Source organism: Scyliorhinus torazame, chromosome 21 (assembly GCF_047496885.1).
Source record: "Scyliorhinus torazame isolate Kashiwa2021f chromosome 21, sScyTor2.1, whole genome shotgun sequence".
NCBI lineage: Eukaryota > Metazoa > Chordata > Chondrichthyes > Carcharhiniformes > Scyliorhinidae > Scyliorhinus > Scyliorhinus torazame.
Window position 1 is genome coordinate 82,614,170 of NC_092727.1, and position 25,951 is coordinate 82,640,120.

The 25,951-nt window shown below is 46.9% G+C and overlaps 1 protein-coding gene across 2 annotated transcripts in view; it reads right to left on the reverse strand.

Annotated features, from left to right (window-relative positions):
• The window catches only part of LOC140398375 (vesicle-fusing ATPase), a 405,179-nt gene that overhangs the window by 298,346 nt on the left and 80,882 nt on the right, over positions 1–25,951 (reverse strand). For both annotated transcript variants that reach the window (XM_072486990.1, XM_072486991.1), the window contains one exon: positions 19,228–19,267. In XM_072486990.1, the coding sequence (XP_072343091.1) occupies positions 19,228–19,267 (40 nt within the window). The remainder of the gene's footprint in view (positions 1–19,227; positions 19,268–25,951) is intronic.

A 25,951-nucleotide genomic window follows, 5' to 3' on the forward strand; every position in this document is an offset into this window, starting at 1 on the left:
CTCGCCTCCTGCACTCCCGGCTCTTCTGCGCCCCAAATATAGCCAACCCCCAGCTTGGTTCGACCTGGACCCCCACCACCTTCGAAAGCACCTTTGCCACCCCCACCCAAAACCCCTGTAGTGCCGGGCATGACCAGAACATGTGGGTGTGATTCGCTGGGCTTCTCGAGCATTTCGCACACCTATCCTCTATTCCAAAAAATTTACTGAGCCGTGCTCCAGTCATATGCGCCCTGTGTAACACCTTAAATTGTATCAGGCTTAGCCTGGCACACGAGGACGATGAGTTTACCCTACGTAGGGCATCAGCCCACAGCCCCTCCTCAATCTCCTCCCCCAGCTCTTCTTCCCATTTCCCTTTCAGCTCACCTACCATAATCTCCCCCTCGTCCCTCATTTCCCTATATATGTCCGACACCTTACCATCCCCCACCCATGTCTCTGAGATCACTCTATCCTGCACCTCCTGCGTCGGGAGCTACGGGAATTCCCTCACCTGTTGCCTCGCAAAAGCCCTCAGTTGCATATACCGAAATGCATTCCCTTGGGGCAACCCATATTTTTCCGTCAGCGCTCCCAGACTCGCAAACGTCCCATCTACGAACAGATCTCTCAATTGTGCTACCCCTGCTCTTTGCCATGCTCCAAATCCCCCATCCATTCTCCCCGGAACAAACCTATGGTTATTTCTTATCAGGGACCGCACCGAGGCTCCCGTCTTTCCCCTATGCCGTCTCCACTGCCCCCAAATTTTCAATGTAGCCACCACCACCGGACTTGTGGTGTATTTCTTCGGTGAGAATGGCAACGGCGCCGTCACCATAGCTTGTAGGCTAGTCCCCCTGCAGGACGCCCTCTCCAATCTCTTCCACACCGCTCCCTCCTCTTCTCCCATCCACTTACACACCATTGAAATATTGGCGGCCCAGTAGTACTCACTTAGGCTCGGTAGTGCCAGCGCTCCCCTGTCCCTACTGCGCTGCAAAAATCCCCTCCTCACTCTCGGGGTCTTCCCGGCCCACACAAAACTCATAATACTCTTCTCGATTCTTTTGAAAAAAGCCTTCGTGACCACCACCGGGAGGCACTGAAACACAAAAAGGAATCTCGGGAGGACCACCATTTTAACCGCCTGCACCCTACCTGCCAGTGACAGGGACACCATGTCCCATCTCTTAAAGTCCTCCTCCATCTGTTCCACCAACCACGTTAAATTAAGCCTATGTAATGTACCCCAATTCTTGGCTATCTGGATCCCCAAGTACCGAAAGTCCCTTGTTACCTTCCTCAACGGTAAATCCTCTATTTCTCTGCTCTGCTCCCCTGGATGCACCACAAACAACTCACTTTTCCCCATGTTCAATTTATACCCTGAAAAATCCCCAAACTCCCCAAGTATCCGCATTATCTCTGGTATCCCCTCCGCCGGGTCCGCCACATATAGCAACAAATCATCCGCATACAGAGATACCCGGTGTGCTTCTCCTCCCCTGAGTACTCCCCTCCACTTCCTGGAACCCCTCAATGTTATGGCCAGGGGCTCAATCGCCAGTGCAAACAATAACGGGGACAGAGGACATCCCTGCCTCGTCCCTCTATGGAGCCGAAAATAATCAGACCCCCGTCCATTCGTGACCACGCTCGCCATCAGGGCCCTATACAGCAACTGTACCCATCTGATATACCCATCTCCAAAGCCAAATCTCCTCAGCACCTCCCACAAATAATCCCACTCGACTCTATCAAATGCTTTCTCGGCATCCATCGCCACCACTATCTCCGCTTCCCCCTCTGGTGGGGGCATCATCATTACCCCTAGCAGCCTCCGTATATTTGTATTCAGCTGTCTCCCCTTCACAAACCCAGTTTGGTCCTCATGAACCACCCCCGGGACACAATCCTCTATCCCCGTTGCCATTACCTTGGCCAGAATCTTAGCGTCCACATTCAGGAGGGAAATAGGCCTATAGGACCCGCATTGCAGCGGGTCTTTTTCCTTCTTTAGGAGGAGCGATATCGTTGCCTCTGACATAGTCGTGGGCAGCTGCCCCCTTTCCCTCGCCTCATTAAAGGTTCTCATCAGTAGCGGGGCCAGCAAGTCCATATACTTCAACTGGGAATCCGTCTGGTCCCGGGGCCTTCCCCGCCTGCATGCTCCCAATCCCTTTCACTACTTCCTCCGTCTCAATCTGTGCTCCCAGTCCCACCCTCTCCTGCTCCTCCACCTTAGGAAATTCCAGCTGATCCAGAAAGCACATCATTCTCTCCTTCCCATCCGGGGGGCTGAGCTTCATATAATCTTTCATAAAATGCCTTGAACACTCCATTCACTCTCTCCGCTCCCCGCTCCAACTCTCCCTCCTCATCTCTCCCCCCCCCTATCTCCCTCGCTGCTCCCCTTTTCCTCAGTTGGTGGGCCAGCAACCTGCTCGCCTTCTCCCCATATTCGTACTGTACACCCTGTGCCTTCCTCCATTGTGCCTCTGCATTACCCGTAGTCAACAAGTCAAATTCTACATGTAGCCTTTGCCTTTCCCTGTACAGTCCCTCCTCCGGTGCCTCCGCATATTGTCTGTCCACCCTCAGAAGTTCTTTCAACAACCGCTCCCTTTCCCTACCCTCCTGCTTTCCTTTATGTGCCCTAATAGATATCAGCTCCCCTCTAACCACTGCCTTCAGAGCCTCCCAGACCACTCCCACCTGGACCTCCCCATTACCATTGAGTTCCAAGTACCTTTCAATACACCCACTCACCCTTAAACACACACCCTCATCTGCCAATAATCCCATGTCCATTCTCCAGGGTGGACGCTGTTCTTTTTCCTCCCCTATCTCCAGGTCCACCCAATGTGGAGCGTGATCCAAAATAGCTATAGCCGTGTACTCCGTCCCCGTCACCTTCGGGATCAGTGCCCTTCCCAAAACAAAAAAGTCTATTCGTGAATAAACTTTGTGGACATAGGAGAAAAACGAAAACTCCTTATTCCTAGGTCTACTAAATCTCCAGGGGTCTACTCCTCCCATCTGCTCCATAAAGTCCTTAAGCACCCTAGCTGCAGCCGGCCTCCTTCCAGTCCTGGACCTCGATCTGTCCAGCCCTGGGTCCAGCACCGTATTAAAATCTCCACCCATTCCCACCTTCCCCACCTCTAGGTCCGGGATACGTCCTAACATACGCCTCATAAAGTTGGCATCATCCCAGTTCGGGGCATATACGTTCACTAAGACCACCGCCTCCCCTTGCAATTTGCCACTCACCATCACGTATCTGCCCCCACTATCCGCCACTATGGTCTTTGCCTCAAACATTACCCGTTTCCCCACTAGTATAGCCACCCCCCTGTTTTTTGCGTCTGGCCCCGAATGAAACACCTGTCCCACCCATCCTTTGTGTAGTCTGACCTGGTCTATCAGTTTCAGATGCGTCTCCTGCAGCATAACCACATCTGCCTTAAGTTTCTTTAGGTGTGCGAGTACCCGTGCTCTCTTTATCGGCCCGTTCAGCCCTCTCACATTCCACGTGATCAGCTGGGTTGGGGGAACTCTTTACCACCCCCCCCTTGTCGACTAGCCATCTCCTTTTTCAATCCAGCTCCTCACCCGGTTCCCACGTAGCCGTATCTCCCCCCAACGGCGCCCTCCCGCCCCGACCACCCCACCCCATACCAGCTCCCCCTTCTCCCCAGCAGCAGCAACCCAGTTAACCGCCCCCCCAGCTAGATCCCTCACTGGCATAATTGCACCCACCATGTTGCTCCCAGAAGTCAGCAAACTCTGGCCGACCTCGGCTTCCCCTCCGTGACCTCGGCTCCCACTGTGCGAGGCCCCCTCCTTCCTGCTTCCCTGTTCCCGCCATGATTACCATAGCGCGGGAACAAAGCCCGCGCTTTCCATTTGGCCCCGCCCCCAATGGCCGGCGCCCCCAGCTCCTCATCCTCCCTCCCCCCCTCCCCCACGACATGGGGAAGAGAGAAAAGTTACAGGGTCGCAGGATTAACAACTTGGGAAATCATCTCTTCCCCCTTTTCCCCCCCTCTTCACCCCACATATTCGCCCCACCACGTTGTCCCAAACGTTCTTTTTCTAGCCCGCTTACTCCAGTTTCTCTGCGACAATAAATGTCCACGCCTCTTCTGCCGTTTCAAAGTAGTGGTGTTTCCCTTGATGTGTGACCCACAGTCTTGCCGGCTGCAGTATTCCAAATTTAACCTTCCTTTTGTGCAGCACCGCCTTGGCCCGATTAAAGCTTGCCCTCCTCCTTGCCACCTCCGCACTCCAATCTTGATATATGCGGATCACCGCGTTCTCCCACCTACTGCTCCGAGTTTTCTTTGCCCATCTGAGGACCATCTCTCTGTCCTTATATCGGAGAAATCTCACCACTATGGCTCGAGGAATTTCTCCAGCCCTCGGTCTTCGCGCCATAACTCGATAGGCTCCCTCCACCTCCAACGGGCCCGTCGGGGCCTCCGATCCCATTAACGAGTGCAGCATCGTGCTTACATATGCCCCGACGTCCGCCCCTTCTGCAACTTCGGGAAGACCAAGAATCCTTAAATTCTTCCTCCTCGCATTATTCTCCAGCACCTCCAGCCTTTCCGCACACCTTTTGTGTTGTGCCTCGTGCATCTCTGTCTTCACCACCAGGCCCTGTATGTCGTCCTCATTCTCAGCAGCCTTTGCCTTCACGACCCGAAGCTCCTGCTCCTGGGTCATTTGCTCCTCCTTTAGCCCTTCAATCGCCTGTAATATCGGGGCCAACAGCGCCTTCTTCATCTCCTTTTTAAGTTCTTCCATGCAACGCCGCAAGAACTCTTGTTGGTCAAGGCCCCATATTAAACTGCCTCCTTCCGACGCCATCTTGCTTTGTGCTTGCCTTCCTTGCCGCTGCTCTAGAGGATCCACCGCAATCCTGCCACTTTCCTCTCCTTTTTCCATCCGTGTCCAGGGGGATTCCCTTCTGGTTTACCGCACAGTGTTTTTAGCCGTTACAATTGCCGTTGGGGCTCCTATTAAGAGCCCAAAAGTCCTTTCCACCGGGAGCTGCCGAAACGTGCGACTTAGCTGGTCATCGCCGCACCCGGAAGCAAGACAGCCATGATTAAAAACACAGCACTATCTCAGTACTGCATTTCTAAATTGAATGATCAAATCCTGGAGATTCTGAAGATACAATCATCTGCCACCACTTGGCTCAGTTGAAAAAACTCATCACCGACCCATCACAAGTGAAGCGTTTTAGAAGTAGCGGGAGACCTAAGCAAGAGGATCATGCATTAGAAATTCAAAAATTTGGTTTTAGTATTCACTGGATTTGGCAGAGCGTGGTCAACTTTGGATCACCTTGATGTTAAGCTAAGCACCATCTGTTCAAACTGAGTGGACATCGAAAACAAAATACCTTTGATTGAAAAAAAAATATAGAAACTACTAGAATCATTGTTCGCCCCACACTCGCTGCAGTTTTCTCCCAATCTCCTCAACCCTTGCCCTCTGATACTTCAGTCAACCTGTTAAGCTCCATCTGAGTGTGTGGGTAGCAGACACAAGCTATTTGGCCAAAAGCACCGAAAGATGCCATTATCAAATTTTTAAACTTGATTTCTAAATTTGAAAAACAAAGTAAATATTTTGTAAATAACTGCATTACAAAAGCACAATGTTCATTAAATTACAGTACTTTTGTAATTACCATTTAATATTTTATTCATCAGTCATGATCATGAACGCACAGAATTCAGTCTGTGGCTGTATTCTGTATTCTGTATTCTGTGGCACCTAGAATCATAGAATCAATACAGTGCAGAAGGAAGCCATTCGGCACATCGGGTCTGTATCGACCCTCTGAAGAGCACCCGATCTAGGCCCACGCCCCTACCCTATTCCTGTAACCCAGAAACCCCCCTAACCTTTTTCTGACACTCGGGGCCAAAATAGCATTGCCAATCCACCTAACCTGCACATCTTTTGGACTGTGGGAGGGAAAAGGGAGCACCCGGAGGAAAGCCACTGGACACGAGGAGAACGTACAAACTCCACAGTGACCCACAGCTGGAATTGAACCTGGATCCCTGTTTCTGTGAGGCAGCAGTGTTAACCACTGCGCGCCCCCTCCAACAATAAAATTCTTTCAAATCTACATTGTGGCACTTTCCGCTGGATTAAATAGTCCTGTTCTGAAAAGAAAATGTTTAAATATCTTGTCTGAGGCGTTGTCAAGCGACCCTGACCTATACAAGAAATCCAGGTACGACCTCCGCAAAGCCATCAGGTATGCCAAGAGACAATATCAGACCAAGCTAGAGACACAGACTAGCGTCACGGACTCTCGTCGGTTGCGGCAAAGCCATAAAGCAAAGCCGAGCAGAATCTCCGGCAGTTGCGCATCCCTCCCCGATGATGTCAATGCATTCTATCCTCGGTTCGAGCAGGAAACCATCAAACCGCTGTAAACTGCTCCAGCAGCCCTGGACACAACCATGACCACCGTAAGAGCTTCCAAAGTCAGATCGGCCTTCTTGAAAGTGAACCCTCGGAAGGCGACGGGTCCGGACGGGCCCCTGGTCGAGCACTCAGATCCTGCGCAGACCAGCTGGCAGATGTGTTGGCGGACATCTTCGACCTCTCCCTACTCCGTTCCGAGGTCCCCACCTGCTTCCAGACCACCATCATACCGGTCGGTGTCAAAGATGAACCAGGCAACGTATCTCAACGACCATTGTCCGGTGGCCTTTACAGCGATCGTAATTCTGCCTAGTCCGCCAGAAAGACAGAGGCCCTATGTGGTGCTGCCGAACTCCATCCAAGCAGAATTCCACGACGGGCTATCAGGAAGATAAAGCCAAGACATCGGCTCCCCACCCATCAAGCAGCACCAGCCAATTTGACACCCAAAATACTGCCACCAGCGGACATATTTCATCCCAACCCCCATGATCTCAAACATGGTCTTGAAGAACGAGGTCCAGAACGCGGTCAATTTTGGGCAGGGCTAGAACATATGGGAGGGATTCGCCGACCCCCCTAGGCACCTTTTGCACCTATCCTCCAACGGTGCCCTTAATTCTTCCAGCAACCACCCGTATATATTTGATGTCCTCCTTGCTCCCAATTCATCCGAAGATAACATCCCATCCAGTAATGTAGGTTTCGGCAGCCGAGGGAACCCAGAGACCCCCTTGCGAAGGTGGTCCCATATCTGCAGGTATCTAAACGTGCTCCCTCTCGGGAGTTGAAATTTCTCCATCAGCTTCTCCAATCCCGCAAACCTACCATCCACTTACAGGTCCCTGAACCTCTCGATCCCCCTCCTCATCCCCATTTTGTATGTTGCATCCATCCATGACGGAACAAATCTGTGGTTACCGCATATTGGAGCCAAAACCGACATGCCCTCCAATTTGAAATATAGCCTGAATTAGTTCCAGACTCTCCGTGATGCCACAACCGCTGGGCATGTCGCGAAACTGGCCGGCAAGATCAGAGGAGGGGCAGTAACCATCACTTGCAAGAACCGAGGAAGAGGCAGTAACCAGCACTCGCAAGGACGATCCTACACGAGGCCTCCTCCATCTGCACCCACTCCGACCCCAGTTCCCTAAGCCATCCTAACCCTTTCAATGTTTGCCGCCCAGTAGTAAAACATTAGGTTTCGTTATGCTAGACATCCCAACAGTTGTCTCCTCTACAGGACGGCTCTATGAATCCTAGACGTCTTTCCTGTCAACACAAAGCCAAAATTAATTTATCCACTTTAGCGAAGTACCTGGAGAGGAAGATCGGAAGCGATCGAAACACATAACAATCTTGACAGGATGTTTGTTTTGATTATCTGCACTCTCTCACCAGGGAGAGCGGGAGTGCATTCCATCTCCTCAGGTCCTCCCTCACCCACTCCACCAAGCTGGCCAAGTTCAATTTGTGCAACCGGGCCCAGTCATTTGCTACCTGGATCCCCAAGTATCTAAACTCCGTCCATGCTAGCTTGAACGGCAGTGCCCTTAATTCCACTCCCCCTACCCTGAGGTCCACGGGAAAGATCTCCCATGCTGGCTAGGGGGTCAGCCACGTACAGCAGCAGTTCGCCCACATAGAGGGATTATCCATGCTCCCTGCCCCCTCTTAATGCGTTGCCACCCCTTCAATGACCTAAGCGCAATAGCCAGAGGGTCAATCGCCAGAGCGAACAGCAATGGGGACAACGAGCCTCTTTGTCTTGTGCCCCTGTGCAGTTAGAAGTAGTTTGGGCTCACCGCCATAGGAGTGCTATATAGCAATTTCGGCCAATGTTAGGCAACTGTTATGTGGTCATATCCTTATCCAAGGAGGAGATACCTGAAGTAATCATCTCCATGGATGCAGAGAAGGTGAAGTGGAGGTACCTCTTCGAGTCCTGGAAAGATTTGGGTTTGTGCCAATATTCGGTTCGTGGGTGAAATTGATATATTCTGGATCATAACTCACTGCATTGGTGTGAAGGCTTGATTTACCACTATCCTTAGTACATCTTAAACAATTTGCACATGCTGTTTCTCCAACCTTCACTCCAGGATAGCATTTAAAGTCAGGGTAGAATTTCTGCATTTACTTACTCAGAAGTTAGCCACAACTTAAATCTGACTATATGAAATATCCATTTATTCTGGAAGAGTCCATGGTTAAAATAGCATAAGTTAACTTCCATTTAAGAGTACACCCAAACCACAAAACTATCCGTCATGCCTTTGCATTCAAGAAAAATCTTTTTTTTTTTTTAAAATATTTGCTGCAGAGCTAATTGACTCAAAAGCTTTTATTGTTAAGCTGTGCTATAAATCCTGTGGGAAATGGCTCTCAACTTGTCTATCTGTTCCACAATAACAGTCTGATGTAATGGTCTTTTATAAATTTAAAATCACAGTTCAAGTTAGTGTAATACAGTTGAACAACTTATTTCTGTACGAAGTCTTACAACACCAGGTTAAAGTCCAACAGGTTTGTTTCGATGTCACTAGCTTTCGGAGCGCTGCTCCTTCCTCAGGTGAATGAAGAGGTAGGTTCCAGAAACATATATATAGACAAATTCAAAGATGCCAAACAATGCTTGGAATGCGACCATTAGCAGGTGATGGTCGCATTCCAAGCATTGTTTGGCATCTTTGAATTTGTCTATATATATGTTTCTGGAACATACCTCTTCATTCACCTGAGGAAGGAGCAGCGCTCCGAAAGCTAGTGACATCGAAACAAACCTGTTGGACTTTAACCTGGTGTTGTAAGACTTTGTACTGTGCTCACCCCAGTCCAACGCGGCATCTCCACATCACAACTTATTTCTGAACAAGTGATCAAGAAACCAAAATTCATATCCCACTAAAAATATTAAATCTAGAAATGAAAAACTTGAACAATAGTGAGCACGGAGCCAGTGTAAAATCTCATTTGGTTTACTGTTATTCACTATCTGCCTGGGCTTCATATGACAGGAAATGAAACTGGTCAGACCACTAGCTTGACTCCGACATCGAATTCGGACATGATAGGCATACAAGAGCAGCATGGTAGCATGGTGGTTAGCACAGTTGCTTCACAGCTCCAGGGTCCCAGGTTCGATACCCTGCTTAGGTCACTGTCTGTGCGGAGTCTGCACCTTCTCCGTGTCTGCGTGGGTTTCTCCAGGTGCTCCGGTTTCCTCCCACAGTCCAAAGATGTGCAGGTTAGGTGGATTGGCTATGCTAAATTGCCCTTAGTGTCCAAAAAAGTTAAGTGGGGTTACAGAGATAGGGTGGAAGTGTGGGGATAGGTTGGGGTGTGGGCTTAGGGAGTGCTCTGTCCAAGGGCCAGTGCAGCCTCGATGGGCCGAATGGCCTCCTTCTGCACTGTAAATTCCCTGATTCTATACAGCTGACTCAACCTTGCAAATTCCTCCTTCTCAACGTTAACTCTGGGTCACACGAAGACTCACAGCTTCCAGTCAGGTATAGACCTCCTGCTGATTTGAAACCTAACCATTGCTAATAAGTATTCTATGCTGAGCATCACCTGGAGGAAGCATTAAGTATAAGAATGGCACAAAGTTAGGAACTTCAATATTGTTCACCATGAACTGCTCAATAGCACTGACTGAGAGGACAGAGTTCCAAAGGTCATAGCCGCCATTGCGGATAGGCAGCAGATGACAAGAACTAACACGAAGCAACCACCTGACATCAACTAACAACCTGCCTCTGGACAGAAATCAGAAGTGCAAACCCCAACAGATCTCCCTTTTTGGGACCATTTTTACATTCCAATCCGGTACTGGCTGATATCAGCTAATTCAAAACTAGAGATCAAGCTAGGACATTTTTGATCTTCATTGCTTAGGCACCTGAGCATCATCTGGGTAATGGGTAGTGTTTCTTTAAACTTAAGGTATCCAATTCACATTTTTTTCCAATCAAGGGGCAATTTAGTATGGCCAATTCACCTACCCTGTCCATTTGTGGGTTGTGGGTTGTGAGGGTGAGATCCACTCAGACACGGGGAAAATGTGTAAACTCCACATGGACAGTGACCCGGGATCGAACCCGGGTCCTCGGCACCGTGAGGCAGCAGTGCTAACCACTGCACCACCGTGCCACCCATCACCTGAGTAGTGCTGATTGAAATTTAAAAAAAAAAAATTTATAGTACCCAATTCATTTTTTTCCCCAATTAAGGGGCAATTTAGCGTGACCAACGTGGCCAACTCTGTCCTCTGAAATGGTCTTACCAAGCCACTTAATTGTATTCAAGAAAATGGCTCACCACTTTAACACTGATTAGGGATGGGAAATAAGCTTTGGTTTATCATGAGGCCCACCTCCAGTGAATGAATAAAAAATATTTGATCATTAGTTATATGAGCAAAGTTTGGATTTGAGGCACAATTGGATTTTTGGTAGAAGTGCCACAACTTCACAATGGATCAAGGGGAGCAAGCTTGCAAATGCTGTAAATGACAGATACACACTCTGAATTCAACAATGGGTTGGAACAAGCAGTCCATTATCTAAACCAATATTTGGTACTCTTGAAATATTGCACCCTTTTCTTCAATTTGTCACACGTGCCTGCAGATATTATGGAGTTTAACTTTGAATAATATGTTTTTCCCAAGAGGTGTAATGGTGAAAAATTAAATGCTGCACAGGGCCAATGGCACTAAGGTTTAAGCTGTAATGATAAAGAGCTTTTATTTTAATGCGTTACTGAGAACAATCTGCCCTGTTGACAAATCCTTTAAGCAATGAGAAACTGACATTTAATGGGTGGGGTTGGCAGTGGGCTGAAAGAGAAGAAATGTCTGACAAGCAAAGGGATTTTTTTTTGAAGAGGCCAGATCCAAAGACTTAATTAGAAAAGGAGATTTGACCATCACTCCACCAATAGGACTGACCAGAGCCAAAAAAAGGTTGACCTAGTCAATTAGGTGCAGCTCACATCACTAGCACCACATAATAACCGGATACAGCTTTAAGATACAGTAGGAAAATGTAATTTCACTCAACACCAGCCAATAAAGGGCTGGTGGATGACAGCTGTGAAAGGACATGCAAACAGGCAAGACCATTACTCGGCCTGTCACTGAACCCTCGTTGTTGGGATGAAGGGTACAGGATTCATTGTTGCTGTGAACACAGACCGGTGCTGTCTCCCTGTGTTAAGTAAGGAGGGGTCTAGCAGATTTCACTACATTTAATCAAAGTAGATAATGGAAAAGCAGAAAACACCTGCAGCTGCCACATTTAGCATTTATCACCGTCATCTCCGCAATGGCTTGCAAAGTCATTTTTAATTACAGTTTACCATGACATGATAGATCAAATCGTCAGCTATAAAAGCAGACAGTAGTACCCCATTGTAACACACATCATTTTCAGCACTACTGGATCCACACTGCACTGTACTACACTAGAATGGAGTGCTAGAAACTACAACTGCAGTGGAATTAAAGCTCTAGCTGCACACTATATAACTTGCCACTTGGTGGCCTGTACTCGTACTCAACTCAATACTGGATACACCATTTTGTTTTCTCATTTCTCAACCAGAGTGAATTTCATGTCGGGAAAAAATATTTTACTGTCTTGGGAGTACCTGGCAATTTGTATGTCTTTTCAGACTACAACTACATGCATTTAGAAATGTCATGATATGCAAACATGCAAGCAATGAACACTCAGAATAGGACACAACCAATGGGCAGTCAGGACACTCAAGAGGTGGCATCACCACAAGGGGGCAGGACATAAACACTATAAAAAGGATGGGGCACTCACACCCTGCCTCTTTCCACAGACAGACATCTAGAGAGTTAGACAGGGTTGATCAGCAGCATCACACCCCAGCAAGTGGCTTAGAGCAAGCTGGGACAGTTAGACTGAGTTACTACAGTTAGATTAGCAGAGAGTCAAACTCATTTGAGAACTGTGTTAATAGTTCAATAAACACGTTGAACTCATTTCAGAGTCTGGAGCATCCTTTAGTAAAGACTGCATCAAGTAGCAGCCTGTGTCATCCGAAGCAGCATAACACAAGGTGTGATTAACACAGAATATTGCATTTCACAAGGATGTGAAGTCAAAGACAAAGAACAAAGAACAAAGAAATGTACAGCACAGGAACAGGCCCTTCGGCCCTCCAAGCCCGTGCCGACCATGCTGCCCGACTAAACTACAATCTTCTACACTTCCTGGGTCCGTATCCTTCTATTCCCATCCTATTCATATATTTGTCAAGATGCCCCTTAAATGTCCCTATCGTCCCTGCTTCCACTACCTCCTCCGGTAGCGAGTTCCAGGCACCCACTACCCTCTGCGTAAAAAACTTGCCTCGTACATCTACTCTAAACCTTGCCCCTCTCACCTTAAACCTATGCCCCCTAGTAATTGACCCCTCTACCCTGGGGAAAAGCCTCTGACTATCCACTCTGTCTATGCCCCTCATAATTTTGTAGACCTCTATCAGGTCTCCCCTCAACCTCCTTCGTTCCAGTGAGAACAAACCGAGTTTATTCAACCGCTCCTCATAGCTAATGCCCTCCATACCAGGCAACATTCTGGTAAATCTCTTCTGCACCCTCTCTAAAGCCTCCACATCCTTCTGGTAGTGTGGCGACCAGAATTGAACACTATACTCCAAGTGTGGCCTAACTAAGGTTCTATACAGCTGCAACATGACTTGCCAATTCTTATACTCAATGCCCCGGCCAATGAAGGCAAGCTTGCCGTATGCCTTCTTGACTACCTTCTCCACCTGTGTTGCCCCTTTCAGTGACCTGTGGACCTGTACTCCTAGATCTCTCTGACTTTCAATACTCTTGAGGGTTCTACCATTCACTGTATATTCCTTACCTGCATTAGACCTTCCAAAATGCATTACCTCACATTTGTCCGGATTAAACTCCATCTGCCATCTCTCCGCCCAAGTCTCCAGACAATCTAAATCCTGCTGTATCCTCCGACAGTCCTCATCGCTATCCGCAATTCCACCAACCTTTGTGTCGTCTGCAAACTTACTAATCAGACCAGTTACATTTTCCTCCAAATCATTTATATATACTACAAACAGCAAAGGTCCCAGCACTGATCCCTGTGGAACACCACTGGTCACAGCCCTCCAATTAGAAAAGCATCCCTCCATTGCTACTCTCTGCCTTCTATGACCTAGCCAGTTCTGTATCCACCTTGCCAGCTCACCCCTGATCCCGTGTGACTTCACCTTTTGTACTAGTCTACCATGAGGGACCTTGTCAAAGGCCTTACTGAAGTCCATATCGACAACATCTACTGCCCTACCTGCATCAATCATTTTAGTGACCTCCTCGAAAAACTCTATCAAGTTAGTGAGACACGACCTCCCCTTCACAAAACCGTGCTGCCTCTCACTAATACGTCCATTTGCTTCCAAATGGGAGTAGATCCTGTCTCGAAGAATTCTCTCCAGTAATTTCCCTACCACTGAAGTAAGGCTCACCGGCCGGTAGTTCCCAGGATTATCCTTGCTACCCTTCTTAAACAGAGGAACAACATTGGCTATTCTCCAGTCCTCCGGGACATCCCCTGAAGACAGCGAGGATCCAAAGATTTCTGTCAAGGCCTCAGCAATTTCCTCTCCAGCCTCCTTCAGTATTCTGGGGTAGATCCCATCAGGCCCTGGGGACTTATCTACCTTAATATGTTTTAAGACACCAAACACCTCGTCTTTTTGGATCACAATGTGACCCAGGCTATCTACACCCCGTTCTCCAGACTCAACCTCTACCAATTCCTTCTCTTTGGTGAATACTGATGCAAAGTATTCATTTAGTACCTCGCCCATTTCCTCTGGCTCCACACATAGATTCCCTTGCCTATCCTTCAGTGGGCCAACCCTTTCCCTGGCTACCCTCTTGCTTTTTATGTACGTGTAAAAAGCCTTGGGATTTTCCTTAACCCTATTTGCCAATGACTTTTCGTGACCCCTTCTAGCCCTCCTGACTCCTTGCTTAAGTTCCTTCCTACTTTCCTTATATTCCACGCAGGCTTTGTCTGTTCCCAGCTTTTTAGCCCTGACAAATGCCTCCTTTTTCTTTTTGACGAGGCCTACAATATCACTCGTCATCCAAGGTTCCCGAAAATTGCCGTATTTATCTTTCTTCCTCACAGGAACATGCCGGTCCTGTATTCCTTTCAACTGCCACTTGAAAGCCTCCCACATGTCAGATGTTGATTTGCCCTCAAACATCCGCCCCCAATCTATGTTCTTCAGTTCCCGCCTAATATTGTTATAATTAGCCTTCCCCCAATTTAGCACATTTATCCTCGGACCACTCTTACCCTTGTCCACCAGTACTTTAAAACTCACTGAATTGTGGTCACTGTTACCGAAATGCTCCCCTACTGAAACATCTACCACCTGGCCGGGCTCATTCCCCAATACCAGGTCCAGTACCGCCCCTTCCCTAGTTGGACTGTCTACATATTGTTTTAAGAAGCCCTCCTGGATGCTCCTTACAAACTCCGCCCTGTCTAAGCCCCTGGCACTAAGTGAGTCCCAGTCAATATTGGGGAAGTTGAAGTCTCCCATCACCACAACCCTGTTGTTTTTACTCTTTTCCAAAATCTGTCTACCTATCTGCTCCTCTATCTCCCGCTGGCTGCTGGGAGGCCTGTAATATACCCCCAACATTGTGACTGCACCCTTCTTATTCCTGATCTCTACCCATATAGCCGCACTGCCCTCGGAGGTGTCCTCTCGCAGTACAGCTGTGATATTCTCCCGAACAAGTAGCGCAACTCCACCTCCCCTTTTACATCCCCCTCTATCCCGCCTGAAACATCTAAATCCTGGAACGTTTAGTTGCCAATCCTGCCCTTCCCTCAACCAGGTCTCTGTAATGGCAACAACATCATAGTTCCAAGTATTAATCCAAGCTCTAAGTTCATCTGCCTTACCCGTAATGCCCCTTGCATTAAAACATATGCACTTCAGGCCACCAAACCCGCTGTGTTCAGCAACTTCTCCCTGTCTGCTCTGCCTCAGAGCCACACTGTCCCTATTCCCTAGTTCTCCCTCAATGCTCTCACCTTCTGACCTATTGCTCCCGTGCCCACCCCCCTGCCATACTAGTTTAAACCCTCCCGTGTGACACTAGCAAACCTTGCGGCCAGGATATTTATGCCTCTCCGGTTTAGATGCAACCCGTCCTTCTTATACAGGTCACACCTGCCCCGGAAGAGCTCCCAGTGGTCCAGATAATGGAAACCCTCCCTCCTACACCAGCTGTTTAGCCACGTGTTTATCTGCTCTATCTTCCTATTTCTAGCCTCACTGGCACGTGGCACAGGGAGTAATCCCGAGATTACAACCCTCAAGGTCCTGTCTTTTAACTTTCTGCCTCGCTCCCTGGACTCCTGCTGCAGGAACTCATGCCCCTTTCTGCCTATGTCGTTAGTACCAATATGTACAACGACCTCTGCCTGTTTGCCCTCCCCCTTCAGGATGCCCTCTACCCGTTCGGAGACATCCTGGACCCTGGCACCAGGGAGGCAACATACCATCCTGGAGTCTCTTTCACGTCCACAGAAGCGCCTATCTGTGCTGACAGAATAAGAACCTCAGAATACTAGTATGCAGGTACAGCAGGTAATCATAGAATTTACAGTGCAGAAGGAGGCCATTCGGCCCATCGAGTCTGCACCGGCTCTTTGAAAGAGCATCCTACCCAAGCCCACACCTCCACCCTATCCCCATAACCCAGTAATCCCACCCAACACTAAGGGCAATTTAGCATGGCCAATCCACCTAACCTGCGCATATTTGAACTGTGGAAGGAAACCCACGCACACACGGGGAGAACGTGCAGACTCCGCACAGACAGTGACCCAAGCCGGGAATCGAACCTGGGACCCTGGAGCTGTGAAGCAATTGTGCTAACCACCATGCTACCGTGCTGCCCTAAACAAGGAAGGCAAATGGAATTTTGGTCTTTACAGCAAAGGGATAGAGTATAAAAGAAGAAAAGTGTTGCTGCAACTGTACAAGGCATTAGTGAGACCGCACAGGAGTACTGTATAGTTTTGGTCCCCTTATTTGTGGAGGAATGTAGTTGCATTAGAGGCAGTTCAGAGGAGGTTCACTAGATTGATATCAGAGATGAAAGGTCTGTCTTATGAAGAGAGGTTGAGCGGTTTAGCTTATATTCTCTCAAATTGAGAAGAATGAGAGGAGATCTAATTGGGGTATATAAGATTGCAAAAGGTATTGACAAAGTAGACGTAGAGCGGGTACTTCCTCTTGTGGGGCAATCTAGAACGAGAGCTCACAGTTTTAGGATAAGGGGTAGCAGATTTAAAACAGAGATGAGGAGAAATTGCTTATCTCAAATGGTTGTGAACCTATGGAATTCACTACCCCAGAGTGCAGTGGATTCCAGGATTTTGAATAAATTTGAGGAGATAGATTCTTAATTAGAGGAGATAGATCGATTCTTAATTAGTAATAGGTTGAAGGGTTAAGGAGACAGGGCAGGAAAGTGGAGTTGAGCCCGGAGAGGAGATCAACGATGATCGCATTGAATGGCAGGGCAACCACAAGGTGCTGAATTGTCCACTCCTGCTCCTAGTTCTTGTTATGTTCCTTAAGGGGAAACGACCAGGGCGGCACCGTGCCTAGCACTGCTGCCTCAAGGCACAAAGGACCCGGGTTCGATCCCGGCTCCGGGTCACTGTCTGTGTGAAGTTTGCACATTCTCCCTACGTCTGCGTGGGTCTCACCCACACAACCCAAAGATCATAGAATTTACAGTGCAGGAGGAGGCCATTCGGCCCATCGAGTCTGCACCGGCTCTTGGAAAGAGCACCCTACCCAATGTCCACACCTCCACCCTATCCCCATAACCCGGTAACCCCACCCAACACTAAGGGCAATTTTGGACACTATGGGCAATTTAGTATGGCCAATCCACCCAAGATGTGCAGGATAGGTCGGTTGGCCATGACAAGTTTCCCCTTAATTGGAAAAAATAATTGGATACTCTAAATTTATTTTAAAAAAAGGAAAATGACCAAAATCTTGCTCAGAGTAATGTCTTTTATGATGGTGAAGGTGACACTTGAGGGAATCCCAGAGAGTAAGGCCTGTAGGGATTAGATAAAGATTATTCATCTGCCGCTATTTCTACAGCCTATATTGTGAGTGAGGATTACCTTAAGTACATGACTTAGGCAGATGAAGGCACAGCCGGCAATTAGGTGGCACGGTAGAACAGTGGTTAGATCTGTTGCTTCACAGCGCCAGGGACCCGGGTTCAATTCCCGGCTTGGGTCACTGTCTGTGCGGAGTCTGCATGTTCTCCCCGTGTGTGTGTGTGTGTGTGTTTCCTCCGGGTGCTCCGGTTTCCTCCCACAAGTCCCGAAAGACATGCTTGTCGGGTGAATTGGACCTAACTGACCAATCTTTAAGGCCTGATTCTTGCCAGTGAAAAAGGTGTTATTGTTATTTAAAAACCCAGCAGTTTAAGCACCTCTCCACTCATTCAGCTACAACCCAGTCCCCACTCCCACCCCCACCTCCTGACTCTCACTCTGGGGTCATGGCAATTTTCAAGGCTCCAACTGGATCACAGTGGGGAAACCGTTTTGGAAGCTCTACCGTAGACTTCTCAAATTTCAGTCTCAACTATTTCAACACCAAAATATGATTCAATTTATCTTGCATTCTTCAAGCTGTCTCTTGAATTGAACTGTTACTCCTAATTTTAATATGTTTACATAGGGTGTTCTTGCCAAGGGCCGGTGCAGACTCGATGGGCCGAATGGCCTCCTTCTGCACTGTAAATTCTATGATTCTAATTGGCTACACTTGTGAATGAGACCAGTTGCATGGGGCTCCTAGGCTTGAATGTAAATTATCAACAGGTCCAATCATCTTTGGGGCACCAATAATACTTGCTTGTCCTAACCTAACCGCCGTGAAAATATCTGCTGCTTCCTTCCTATTTTAAAAATTCCATTCCCAGATTTTGACCTGAATCTCCGACAAATACACATTCAATAACAGTCATAGTAGTAGCAGAACCATCAAATGCTTTTTGGAAAATCATGTGGAAGGATTTTTCACAATTCAGTTAAGATAACAGTTCCTCCAAAAAAATAGAATTAATGGTTTGTCAGTTGGTCGATTATACGATCCAATCTTTTCACTTGGTGTCGAGAACGATGACTAATTTGCCACACCACAATATTTCATTATTACATGCTTCCCTAAATGGAAGGATCAGGAACCTATCCCGTACATTTAGGAATATTTCTTACTGAAGTAAATCCATCTGCAATAAAATATATTGACGTCCCACTCAAACTGGGTGCATAGTTTTATCTTTTTTTTAAAATACTTAGGCAGAATAGATTATGTATTTACCAAATTTCAGGTTCAAATTCATCCAACCATGACTTATTATGCTTAAATATCACGGCCAGTCACATCCAATTGGCAACACGTTAGTTCTTAAGAGGATATCTCTCCGAGCTCTTTTTCTTCCCATTCATCATATCTATATTTTATCCATTCGATTTTAAACCAAGCCTTTTCTTGGAGGGTGTGTATTTTAGTGCTGCGTAGCATTGCATCTGGCGTGACAATATTCATGCTTTCCAAACTGTGTTCACTTCATAAGTGCAAATTGTTGATATCTCTGTGACGCAATTGCAAAGTGTCTTAATAAAGCAGTAAAAGGAAACATACCTTCCACTTCCTGACCAATGGAGAGTCCCACCCATTTTCTCTGCAAGAAAAATATAACCAGTTAATGTTGCTTCAATAAATTCACTTTTAGTAGAAAAAAGTGAAGGATTACTTTTAAATACAAGGCATCCAGGATAGAAACCGGAGGATCCAGAATTGCAGAATTTGTGTTTTTAGTTAAAAATTAGTTTTTTGTCTTCAAGAATACTTTATGCCAGGCAATACAAGTTAAATATGCTTCCTTTTAAAAGTACACCTAGTGCTCAAATGCTGTTCCAATAATCATAATAATCCTTTCCTTGCTGCATGGCATTCATATTTTATCGGTGATGCAAACAATGGCAATTCTAAGAATAGTGAAGCATTAGCAAGACTCTCATAAAGAGCAAGCTATTGCAATATTAAATAACAAGCTGTTGAAGAATGGTTTCTGTACCACAGCACATCACTCACATCATCACATCAACCCCGCCACCGAATGTGCCCGAATTCAGGCAATCAATTGCGCAGAACTACAATGAAAATGTTTAAATACTTCAAAATGTGCTGGATCCCATTGGTCTTTTGCAAGATTACAAACTCACCCCAAAGCCACCATTGGTGAGTCATGGAGCGAGTGATGGTTCACGCTATAACCAAAGCAAATGGGGACATAGTTTAAGGATACAGTGGAAATGTTTTTGTGCATTATTGGGGTGAACAAAATCGTTTGATGGCGGAAAACAGTGAGAAAAGTACTATTTTCTCTCTGCATTCAGTCACTGGACTTGCCTATATAATAGTCAACGCACTTTGAAAATTAGTCCCAGGTAGTAGCTGAGAAATGGGGTGCCATGAGGACATAATGGGATACATTACAAACGTACGTTCTTAATAAGATCATAAGAAATAGGCATGATGTGGAGATGCCGGCGTTGGACTGGGGTGAGCACAGTACGAAGTCTTACAACACCAGGTTAAAGTCCAACAGGTTTGTTTCGATGTCACTAGCTTTCGGAGCGCTGCTCCTTCCTGAGGTGAATGAAGAGGTCTGTTCCAGAAACACATATATAGACGAATTCAAAGATGCCAAACAATGCTAGGAATGCGAGCATTAGCAGGTGATTAAATCTTTACAGATCCAGAGATGGGGTAACCCCAGGTTAAAGAGGTGTGAATTGTACCAAGCCAGGACAGTTGGTAGGATTTTGCAGGCCAGATGGTGGGGGATGAATGTAATGCGACATGAATCCCAGGTCCCGGTTGAGGCCGCACTCATGTGTGCGGAACTTGGCTATAAGTTTCTGCTCGGCGATTCTGCGTTGTCGCGGGTCCTGAAGGCCGCCTTGGAGAACGCTTACCCGGAGATCAGAGGCTGAATGCCCTTGACTGCTGAAGTGTTCCCCGACTGTTCCTGCAGGACCTACTCACTGCACAGGACCTTCAACCGATGTTATACACCAGATACATCGATGACATTTTTTTCCTTTGGACCCACGGCGAAGAATCACTGAAACAACTACACGATGACATTAATAAGTTCCATCCAACCATCAGACTCACCATGGACTACTCTCCAAAATCAGTTGCATTCTTGGACACACTCGTCTCCATCAAGGACAGTCACCTCAGCACTTCGCTTTACCGCAAACCCACGGATAACCTCATGATGCTCCACTTCTCCAGCTTTCACCCTAAACACATTAAAGAAGCCATCCCCTATGGACAAGCGCTCCGTATACACAGGATCTGCTCAGACGAGGAGGAGCGTAACAGACATCTACAGACGTTGAAAGATGCCCTCGTACGAACGGGATATGGCACTCGACTCATCGATCGACAGTTCCAACGCGCCACAGCGAAAAACCGGACCGACCTCCTCAGAAGACAAAATGGTACACAACCGACAGAATACCCTTCGTCATCCAGTACTTCCCCGGAGCGGAGAAACTACGTCATCTTCTTCACAGCCTTCAACACGTCATTGATGACGATGAACATCTTGCCAAGGTCATCCCCACACCCCCACTACTTGCCTTCAAACAACCGCGCAACCTCAAACGAACCATTGTTTGCAGCAAACTACCCAGTCTTCAGAACAGTGACCACAACACCACACAACCCTGTCATGGCAATCTCTGCAAGACGTGCCAGATCATCGACATGGATACCACTATTACACGTGAGAACACCACCCACCAGGTACGCGGCACATACTCGTGCGACTCGGCCAACGTTGTCTACCTCATATGCTGCAGGAAAGGATGTCCCGAAGCGTGGTACATTGGCGAGACCATGCAGACGCTGCGACAACGAATGAACGGACATCGCGTAACAATCACAAGGCAGGAATGTTCCCTTCCAGTCGGGGAACACTTCAGCAGTCAAGGGCATTCAGCCTCTGATCTCCGGGTAAGCGTTCTCCAAGGCGGCCTTCAGGACCCGCGACAACGCAGAATCGCCGAGCAGAAACTTATAGCCAAGTTCCGCACACATGAGTGCGGCCTCAACCGGGACCTGGGATTCATGTCGCATTACATTCATCCCCCACCATCTGGCCTGCAAAATCCTACCAACTGTCCTGGCTTGGTACAATTCACACCTCTTTAACCTGGGGTTACCCCATCTCTGGATCTGTAAAGATTTAATCACCTGCTAATGCTCGCATTCCTAGCATTGTTTGGCATCTTTGAATTTGTCTATATGTGTGTTTCTGGAACAGACTTCTTCATTCACCTGAGGAAGGAGCAGCGCTCCGAAAGCTAGTGACATCGATAAGAAATAGGAGTAGGCCATTTGGTCCATTCTTGCCTGCTCCACTATTTAGCAAGATCATGGACTATATGATTATGGCCTGAACTCCATTGTCCTGTCTACCCACCACATCTTTTGTCTCCCTCATTGTCTCTTAAAGCACGGCAAGGGATATTCCGTTCCTTTAGTATTGCTTAAAATGCATTCACTAGTTGTAGCTAGGAAATGCTTGTAGCAACCTGCATGCTCCGCAGTCAGTGAAAGGGGATTTTGCAAAAATAACGTGCGCTCTTGATCCTATGCACGGAGGCCAGAGGCAACACTTTGAAACAGAGCAACATCATTAAAGTAGGTAACAGTGAATGTGGAAGGTTTCCAAAGGTTCATGTCTGGTGGTATGATTAGGTATTTGAGGTTGTCTTATTAAGCAATGTGATACAATAATGCACTGAACTTGAGCAGCATGCAATAAATGTAGTGCTTCAATATGGATGTTAACAAAGCCAGCACTGTTATTTGTTTGATGTCTCATGTCAATGGACACCGCAATGAAGACAGTGAGCCTTCCTAAGTAGCGTAACACCACTATGCTTACCTGCATAAATAGTTAAGATTGCAAAAGAAAGAAGTTCTTAGTGTTATCATAAAATTTATTGTACACAATTGGGTTTTCAGAATTGACGCACCTCACACAAGATATTCTGCATTAGTGTCTTTAAACTTTCAGAAAAAAATAATTTATAATATCTGTTCATGATCACGATATTCCAAAATGCTTTGGACATCTTGGTACTGTACTTAAGCACAGTCGCTGTTGTAAAGAAACGCAAAATTTCTGCACAGCAAGCTTCAAAAAACTGCAATGAGGTTAATGATCAGACAATCCCTTGTAAAGTAAAAAATGTTGATTCACAGATTGAAATTGTACAGGAGATCTTCCCTTGCTCTCCTTTGAAACACACAATGAGCTCTTTTATGTTTTGAGAGACCAGACGAGACTAGGTTCCGTTTCCCATCTAAAAGACGGTACCTCTGGCAGTGTTGCACGGATTTTGGGGTTTTGCATTTAAAATGTTGGAGCTGTTTGGGAGTGGGTTGGATAAAGTGATTATTGGCCAGGGGATTGCCATTGTATTTGTTATTGTTGATTATTTGTAGGTGGGTTTAAATTTGGTGGAAATGTGAAAAAGGAGAATAAAAATATTTTTGAAAGAAAAATGAAAATGGGCTCCGGGCTGGGTCTTCGCTTTTGATAGCAATCCTTTTTACTTGTTTTTTTCGGCAGAGTGTGATGACCACAAGCCTGCTGTGGGTTTAGGGAACTGTTACTCAACCGTCATGTTGAAACCGTCGACAAAGAAGCCCAACAAAAGAAGGCTCAGGAGAGTACCCTACCAAAGGAAGGTGAAGGAGGGAAGATGACCGGCACACCCATTACTTTAGACACGTTGGCTGAAGTGATGGCGCAGGAGCTGGAGAAATTCGACAGGCAAATGGATCGGCAATTTGAGCGGCAGGGCGAAGAGATAAGAGCCACTATCGAGGAGGCACTGGGCCCGGTTCGTGAGCAGTTGGCGAAGACCTCAAACAAGGTTAAAGTGCAGGGTGACCCTTTGAAAGGTGTAGTTGAGGCCCTATCGCAGCATGAGGATTGGCTTGCCTCGTTGGAGGCCAAGATTACGATGGTGGCAGATAGCAACAAAGGCCCGAGGCTGAAGCTGAAGGATCTTGCGAAGAGGTCAAGACGTTAAACTCAGTTGGTGGGGCTGCCGGAGGGATCAAAGCCAACTTCGTATTTTGTGGAGATGTTTTCTTGGTTGGTAGATGGAAATGAGGTGTTCCCCGTCTGGAATTAGACAGAGCTCACTAGGCTCTCAGGCAAAAGCCAAGGCAGAATGAGCCTCCACGAGAGGTTATTATCCGCTTCCATAATTACCAATGGAAGAAACGGGTCTTGGAGTGGGTGAAGATGATTCGGAATATTGATTGGGATGGGCACACAGTGCGGATATACTAGGATATTGGGGCTGAGCTGGTGTAAAGGCGAGCGGCCTTCAACAGGGCGAAGGCTGTTACCAACAGCCAGGGCGTGCAATTTGGGGTGATGTACCCGGCGAGTTGGAGGGTCACCATGGACTCGAATGATCACTTCTTCATGGCCTTCATCAGAGAAAAGTAGTTGGGGCCACTGTGAGTTGGACTGTTTGGGACGCAGGGCAAGAAGCAGGGGATGCTCGTGTTCGGTTTATAATTTCAGTCCTGCAGTCCATTTTCACGCTAAAATCAGTTCATGGGCAGAGTCTCTACAAAGTCCAGGCAGACAGAAACAGCTCAACAGCGGCACCATTGCAGTCAAGCACAACAGGCTACAGGTCAGACAAGAACCCACATTATTTTACCAATCCTTGTCGTAAGATTTGTATGTTCACATCGAACACACACACGAGAACACAAACAGAAATACTGGGTTGAGAGAGTAGAAAATTGAAAGTGGAATTGAAATTGACACTAGAGCCCAATAGCAATTGCTCTTCCAACATTAGATCTCATGCTGGGTATCAGTAAGCTGTTTCTACTGCACAACTGGGATTAAAGGTACTTTCCCCTTTGCTGTTCATCAATGAAAACTATCATGGCTTTTGGAAACATCTGAATAACCTAGAGGAAATGCTGCAAGAATCCAAAAAGGTTAGGCTGTAATTTAAATATGAACTAATGCCCTCCAGTGAAAACTCAACTGAAGTGTCCAGCAAATGCGACGGGCACTCCCACCTTTAATCGCCAATTATGAACAGGTTTTAAAGAAAATCTTTTGCTTTCATTTTATATTAGAAATACCAAATTTAGTTCCTCGTCTAGCACAGTACTATTTAATATTCAGGTCATGCAGAATAACTGAAGTGAAGCTTTAGAACACTATTTGCGGTTGGACCCAAATGATCCAGCCCTCAAACAGTTTACTAAAGCATTTGAGCTCAAGATAGCGAGTGGAAAGAAAAGAATGGGGATGCTGAAAGATTAACCTAATTGCTACTCAAAGCCCAATACACAATAGGAATAAGCACACTTAAATTGAATAATGAAACAGTGCAGTGGCTTCTACCTTAAACTGTCGCTGTTATGACAAGTGATAGAACTGTAATTACCACAACTTCAACCAATATTAAAACATTTTAAACAAGTTCACTCCACATGTCGACCAGCTTCAAAACAATGAAGTTGTTGAACAAAGCAATGCAATGACTTTTTAACATTTCAGAGAGACTAGAAAAATCCGCCATGCTTACTTAACATTAAAAACTGTTTTTTAAACAAGTATTTTTATTGATTTTTATTTTTTTCCAATTAACGGGCAATTTAGCATGGCCAATCCACCTACCCTGAACATCTTTGGATTGTGGGGCTGAGGTCAATGCAAACACGGGGAATGTGCAAACTTCACACAGACAAGGTAAGAAAACACAGGAAACATATACAGAAACATGAGGCATATTAACAGTAAACTCCAAACGGTCGCTTACAATAACCATACTCTTATCTGTATATATATATATGTTACCACGTGGTATTAAAACATACATGGGGTGCGATTGAGGCAACAAAGGCAACAAAGGCGTAACGTATAAGCTGCCATGGCAGCATCAATGGGGTTTTCCCTCACTCCATACGCTTTGGTCCCTATGTATTTGCTTCCCCTGAATTCTGGGTTTACCTCCCTTCTCCCTCCCCTACTTCCTTCCCCCCCACTCACCAGTTAGTTACTGGTCACGAACAGGTCCCCGAAGAGGCTGGTGGATTGCTTCCATGTGTTGTGGAAGACTTCTTCCGATCCTCTGATGCAGTTTTATTTTCTCCAATTTGAGGAATTCCACCAAGTCGGACTGCCAGTCAGTGCCTTCGGTGGCACTGATCTCCAGCTAAGCAGGAGTCTCCGGCCAGTGATCAGGGACGCAAAGGCCGATGCGTCTGCCCTTCTCCCTTCTGGCTGTTC